At 29.9% G+C, this 7,703-nt stretch overlaps 1 protein-coding gene across 1 annotated transcript; it reads right to left on the bottom strand.

Moving 5' to 3' along the window:
- Nucleotides 1-1,888: 1,888 nt before the first annotated feature.
- On the bottom strand, nt 1,889-4,537 carry LOC114184504 (putative receptor protein kinase ZmPK1). The gene has a single exon (XM_028071813.2). It carries the CDS (start codon nt 4,359-4,361, stop codon nt 2,007-2,009), a length of 2,355 nt encoding a protein of 784 aa, XP_027927614.1. The 5' UTR covers nt 4,362-4,537; the 3' UTR covers nt 1,889-2,006.
- Nucleotides 4,538-7,703: the final 3,166 nt, after the last annotated feature.

Here is a 7,703-nt window from a genome sequence, read left to right as displayed (position 1 = left end):
AATTTCTCAATTTTAAACAAAATTGGGACTAAATTGAACAAAAGTAACAAATATAGAGACTAAATTGAATATAAAACATTGACTCTAACACGGGCATGTTGTTGGTTGACACGTGGACATTTTTTCATAAGTAAATAAATAATTAAAAAAAACATAAAGTGACACGTGACCATCATTTTTCATTATCGTTAAAGATTTAAATGTTGTTAGCAAAAAAAAGACCAAATTGATTAAAATTGAGACTTTTTGAACAAAAGAACAAAATTAGGACTGATTTGACAAAATTTAACCAAAAGTGAGACCAAAAAGGTATTTTAACTTTTTTGTATTCATGGATTATGTCAAAAAAAAAATAGACCTTTTAATTTTGTGATGATATTGATAGATGGCACTTTGATTTATTTTGAAACCTTAGAAGACCATGAAAAACACGTGAAGATTGTTTTTATGAATTCTAAGAGTAAAGACATTATTTACTAAAACAGAAAAATGTGAATTGTAGATAAGGGAAGTGAAAACTTTAGGCCATGTTATATCCCATGAAGGAGTATTTTTAAAGGTTTAATTAGTTGGATGATCCTCACTTTAATAGGATTGTGTCAACTTGGTCTCCGTTTTTAAAAAAAGTTTCAATTGCGTCCAAACTTATGAAAAAATGTCTTAATTAGGTCTCTTTCAGAAAAAAAAAATACTATCGACACTAACAACATGACACATGTCAATCTATCATTTTTATTTTTTTTTATTTTTAAAGTTTATATTTGTATTTTTTGCAAAAAGATTTGTTATCACGTATCAATGTCACTACCAAGTGTCATTGTCTTGATTTTAATTTAGTCTACATATATATCTCTTTGATTCAAGTTAGTCCTTACATATATCTTTCTAATTAAATTTTTCTCTAAAGTGGGGACCAAGTTGAAGCACTCCTACCAAAGTGGAGATCATCTGAGTAATTAAGTCATTTTTTAAATTTAGAGAAAGAAAGTGTCATATTAGAGTTAGAGAGACCTAAAACCATCACACATTAGAAGTTTGTGGACTTAGGAGTAGAACATTATAAAAATTTAATTAAGGGAATTTCTCAATTAGTTTTACCATGATTAAACTTCCAACGAAAGAACAACCTTTTGTATGGAGTGAGCAAAGTTAGTTAAAAGATAAATTAACCATTACCCCAACACTAGGGGTGGCAATGTAGGCCGGCCTAGCCGGTTTAGGCCGACCACGTATTTGGCCTGCCCCAAGCTGAAAATTTGGGTTGAAAAGTCTGGTCCGCTCCGCATAAGTTTTGGACCGTGAGCTCGTGGGTTAGCTCGCTTTTTATTTTTAGTTTTGTATTTTTTAAAACAAATTTTTATGATAAAGCTTTCAATGTTTAACAAATTGGAAAACATTAACATGTTCACAAAATTAAGCAAAAATTTTGGGGAGCTAGATAATAAATTGATAATTCAACATTTGGAAGAACATAGTTATTGAACAAGATGATAAATAAAAGATAGAACTAAGAAAACGTGATCACATAAATATATTATATATTTTTTGAAGAAAATGTTTTTTATTAACACCATATGCACCGTATGACTACGACCTACTTTAGAAGTATTTTTGTTATCAAAAAAAAGTTAATTTTTGTATTTATAAATAAAAAAATAAAATAGTATACATAAAATTTGTGTAAAAATGTGTTGATGTCAAAGTAAAGGCTTACCTTTTGGTACAATGGTACTCATAAGTTGCCTTCTTATTTAGTTCCGTGTATTACTTACCAGTATCTGCATTTTTCCTACGTCATCTTCAAGAAATTTGAGTCTATTTCTATCGTTTTCATCAATCACAAACAAGCAAGTACATACAAAAGTATATGAAAAGAGATTCTCGGAGGTTAATAACTAGAATCAAATTTTTCTCTCAGATTAAAAAGACAATGCATACAGAACACATTCTCAATGATGAGACTGTACTAAATCATTATCACCATGGATAATTTCCATTACATTGGTTCACTGAAGCATCTCAACTACTTGGCTCATGGTGGGCCTTGAATCTCTGTTTTCCATCACACAGTTCAAAGCCACTGTAATCAAAATTTCCATCTTCCTATGATCATAATCAGCTCCAATATCAGGTGCAATTATCTCCTCCACCCAATATGAGTTACTACTGTTGCCCCTTTTCTCTCTCACCCATTCCACCACCCTCCCATCATATCTTTCTTCACCATTATCAATCCTTCCTGTTGTGCTTTTCCCAGTTACCATTTCCAGAACAACAATTCCATAGCTATAAACATCCACCTTCGATGTGATTGGCAGCTTATAAACCCATTCAGGAGCCATATACCCTCTGGTCCCTCTGATCATAGAGATGCTTGAATTGCTCAGGTTATCATCTCTCTTCAGGAGCTTAGACAACCCAAAATCTGCAACCTTGGCTTCATAATTAGCATCAAGAAGTATGTTCTGGGGCTTTATATCACAGTGCAGTATCCATTCCAAGCACTGTTCATGAAGATATGCCAGAACTCTTGCTGTTCCAAGGGCAATGTTGTATCTCTTACTCCAATCAAGTGTGTTGGATGAGAGATTTTCTGCCAAAGAACCATTCTCCATATACTCATACACCAACAACCTATGCTTTCCCTCAGCACAATATCCCCACATTTCGATCAAGTTCATGTGGTTAAGCCTTCCAATGATGCTCACTTCAGCAAGGAATTCTCCTTCTCCTTGTTTAGCCTCATTCAGTCTCTTGATTGCTGCGTGTCTTTCATCTGATAAAATACCTTTGTACACAACCCCTCCTCCACCCCTTCCGATCTCTTCACTGAACCCCTTTGTCGCCTTCTTCAACTCTGAATAACTATATTTTCTGAATCCTGTTCCTGCAAGATGGTAGCCCTCTCGATTAGACTTTTGTCTGGTCCTAACCAGACACCAAATCAAAACAATGCAAATCACTTCAAAAGCTCCAAGGGCGGTGGAAAACCACAGGAAAATCTTCACATAATGGTTTGCTTGTGTTTTGATATAAGCTCGTTGAAGTTGAACTGAACAAACATGATCATTTAAAGATTCTCTGTCATGTTCTTTGTGGGAGAAGCTATTACTTCTGGGCAATCTCAGGTATGTTGTTCCTTGGAATACCGGTGAACGTCTTCCATTGAGAAATTGCGTTTTCGTATAGCACCTATAAAAGCGTTTATCATCACTATAGGAGTGTTGAAACCCCTTACAACTGCAGTCTTGCAAGCATAAACTCTCACAGGCACTGTAGTTACTGATTTCTACATAATGATTGTCATAGCCGTAAAACTCAACATTTGGAATCTCCAAGAACATAGACTCATTCCTATGGCAGGTAAGCTGAAACAAGGGTTCACACCCTTGAGACCAATCACTGTGGTTCTTCAATCTATGCCCCGGAAGACACAAACATTTTCTTCCACTCCCATGAACATAAACACAGAAGCTGTTGGGTCCACAAATCCCGTGAGGTACGCAACCACTAGAAATTGCTTGCCATGAAACATACCAATTCTGCAAAACATTATTTCGACTGTACACCCGAACATTGCCATCACACTCCACTTTCAACCTTCTCTGCAGCACTGTGGCATAATCAGATGTCACGAAACTGAAATTATCTGTTGAACTGAAAAGTCCCAGAGAATTCAACACGCCAATTCTACTACTGTTGAAATTAGTCCTTCCAGCATCCCAACTTATCAACCAAGGTTGTGGCCAGTAGGAGCTTGAAACATCAGGACCATCATACTGAAGACCGAGAACGTTGTCATCATCGAAGAAAAACTTGTAGAAACCAGATGAATGGTTACTCTCGCTTCTTGAAGACACAAGTTGCGTGTATCTGGTAAGAGGCTGACCAGGAACGAGAGTGTCGGTTGGAAAATCGAAACTTTGCCACAGAACGGTTCCTTGAAGCTGGTGTAACACAAGATTGCCATTGTCTTTGAGATGCAACTCCACTGGGGCTGATGAAGCAGTGTTTGAAGACCAAACAGATTTAAGAGCAGCATCAATCAAGAACATGTTGCCATCGTTTGTAAGGGAAAATTTTGAGCTTTTCCCATTCACAGGTTGGTCACGGTTTGCCATCCATGTGACAGAACTTGGGCTGTGAAATTGAGGCTCCGTGAACCATATTGCAAACGAATATGCGTTCTCGCCAATGGCTAAGAAGCCAGCAGAAAACATGGCGTTTGGTGACATGAGAATATGTTGTGGATTTTCCACAGAGAGAGAAGAACCCATTCTCAAGGATGATGAAGAAGATGATGAACGTTGGAGGTACATTAATGGTAGAAGAATGAGTGTGATTGACATAGCCATACTCATATTCAATGGAAGATCTCGATCGTGTGTTGTTGTTGAATTGAAATCCAGTAATTTGTGTTTGTATCGATGAACTGTGTATTGATATATATTATATTTTTGCGGTTGGTTACTGTAGATGCAAAAAGAACCGTAATCGTCACTGTTACTCTATCTGACCGAGAATTCTCGTGTATTGACCAGGGCGTGATGAATACTTATTTTCTTTAGAGAAAGAAATCGTTTAAATTATTAAAATAATATTAATTTATTAGGTAATTTATAATTAAATATTTAATTATCGTTTGTCTTTATTTGATATTTTCATTCTATAATTATAATTTTTTTTATATTTATTATTAGAAAAAAGATGTGTAACTTTTTTATTTTAAATATTTTAAAATATTATAATTTTTTTTTGTTAAAAATTATTTAATTAACATTTTAAAGAATAAATAATATAACCATTTTAATAGACATGAGAATGAAAATAAATAAAGATGAGATAGTTAAATTTGTAATTTTTCTGTATAATTACTATAAGTAATAAAGAGATTAATTCTTAATGTGTTACCATAAATAAATTAATGCTTTTTAATTTATTGAAAAGAGATCATTACTTTTAAAGACAGTTTACATAAATAAATTTAGTTTGTTACTTTTAATATAATAAATAGTATTATTTTTTAAGCACTCTTTTATATATATATATATATATATATATATATATATATATATATATATATATATATATATATATATATATATATATATATATATATATATAAAGAAATGAATAAAAATGAGAACTCTTTAATCGATAATAATGAAATTAGATTTAAATATCTCAAGAGGAACGTATAGATGAAAAAAGAAAAAAGTATAATTAGAGTGGTCAATATTGGTTTTTTCATTTTTGCCGATCGATCATAATGATATGATAAAATGAAATAAAAATTCTTGTAATGGAAAAATCAAAATAATTATAAAAAGTGATTTATTAAGAATAAATTCAATTCTTCAAATCGGTGGCGGTTTATTTCTGAAAAATTATTTTCTTAAAAAGAATTTATGTAGAAACTTCTAATATTATGTTTAGATATTATATTTCGTGGAATTATTTTGCTAAGGGATATAATATTTAGAATCAATTTAATATTAAAACATTTTCATAATCAATTTTATTTTAAATTGTAAAGTTGAGAGAATTTATCGTTATATTGTATAAAAATATCAATTTTAGAACTTTCCATACATTCATATACTACGCTAACAATTTCATTATTTCAAGTACTATATTTAGTACCAACATTAATATATCCCATATATGAAATAATAAAGTTAAATTAAAATCTGTTGGATCTTTCAAGAGAGGATCTGAATCAATCACCATACGATCATTCAGCTCTGATATTATTGTTAGTCTTTTGAAATAAATCATCTCGAAAATACACCGATGAAACATGAGTTCAACCCATTCATAAGAAATTGACATTACTCTCAACCAAAAACCTTAAGACAATAAATTTATAAATTTTCATCTTTACTCAATATAAGACTTAAATTCATTCCAAACAAAAATTGCATACAATTTCCCAAAAACATAAAACAAAACCAATTCAACCAATTAATTTTCCATTTTAGATACAAGTTATTAAATTATGAAAGTTCAAACTTTGACAAGCACCGTTGTGGATTTTATGTTTGTTTATTGAGAAGACATTTTTTTTACGCAAGTGAGATCAGTAAATATTGATCATTAAATTTTATTATAACAAGATTAATATACATCAGTGTTTTTCTTACAACATAAAATACAACGGTGATTAAATTAAAAAGAAACATTAATATATTACATTATAAATAGAGTAGTTAACTGTTAGGCTCATTTAATTTCAAACCACAATTTATTGCCCTATTAAATCTTCATACCTAATCAACTATGTCACAGTTCAGTGAATTGAAATCAATTCGAATACATGCAAGAATAAATATTCACTTTCATATCTAACATTGTCGGCTAAATTTTGTCCTTATATTCTTTTTAATAATTTTGTTTTCTATTTTTGAAATGCTTAGAATAGATGTTCCATTACCTTTAATAATTAAATGATATTCTTTTGTGTACCATTGTAAGTTTAAAGGAATAAAATAATTTATTGGTATAAAACTCAAAGTGTAAATTACTAAAACATGAAAGATAAAAAAAAGAATTAATCATTATTTAATTTGAATTTTTATAATATTTTTCTAAAATTTTATTCTCTTCGGTTCCTTTTTGCCATATTAAGTTTTTCACAACAATATAAGTAAAATGAAAAATATTTTACAAAAATTAAAATTAAATTTTATAAAATTGAATATTAAAGTGAATGACAAAATACTACATATATAAAGCATATATTTCACATATGCAATACATTCAAAATAAAAGTTCTAATGATATGCTACACAATTTTAGTCCTCCAAAATGTATTCTCATAATAAATAGATCCGAATTGAAATGAGCAATTTTATGGATGAGATAAATTGATTTGAGATTTTGATGACTATGGGATATAAAAAAACATTTAGAAAACTTAAGTATCTTTATGTATCTCGAGAAGAAAAATGAAACTTATGATATTACGAGAAATGTTATGTAAGTATCTCTAAAAAGAAGGATTTTTAAAATATATTTGAAAAGGAAAGAAGTTTATCAAAATACATGTTTGGAAAAGTTTAATAAGCTCAGGATAAAGTTAATTCAAGACTAATTGAATCAAGAAATTGACAAATAGTTATTGGAAAATTAAGTACCGTTACAAAAATATCGTTTTTAATAAAAATATATTTGTAAAATTCACCTTTCTTTTAAATGTCCCAATACAACTGTAAGGAAGGAAGTTGAAGCTACAATATATTTCTTTCTTTATTTTATTTTTTTCATTTTCTTCTTATACTTGAGGTTTTTCCTTTTCCTTTAATTTCTTACACTTATTTTTGTATATTTTCTCAATGAGTTACACAAATTTCTGTTAAACAAATATAATAAGTTAAAATGATAATGTATTTTTTTTATCTATATTATTAATATTATTAATTGGGGATCAAATTATTATAAGTGTGGTAATTGGGTATGAACTCAATCTTTTTATACAATTTTAGAACAATTAAATTGTAAAATCATTGAAAATTAGATAAATTATTAACCATTTTTTCATAATTCAGTTTTTACACAAAAAAGAAATACAAATAAGAGGAGGGGAAAAAGGGAAAGGAAACGAAACATTGACGTTAATATGTGCTTCTCTAAACACACATCATGTTTTAAGTTCCAAATTAATTAATCATCATACAATTAGTCATATAAAATATACATAAATA

Source organism: Vigna unguiculata, chromosome 5 (genome assembly GCF_037176805.1).
Source record: "Vigna unguiculata cultivar grain cowpea cultivar isolate G323 ecotype 2 chromosome 5, ASM3717680v1, whole genome shotgun sequence".
Classification (NCBI taxonomy): domain Eukaryota; kingdom Viridiplantae; phylum Streptophyta; class Magnoliopsida; order Fabales; family Fabaceae; genus Vigna; species Vigna unguiculata.
Note: the sequence above shows the minus strand (reverse complement) of the source record. Positions and strands in the feature narration are given on the sequence as shown.

What these genes read in the sequence shown, in the direction of transcription:
- LOC114184504 (XM_028071813.2), bottom strand. Translation starts at nt 4,361, where the DNA reads ATGAGTATGGCTATGTCAATCACACTCATTCTTCTACCATTAATGTAC.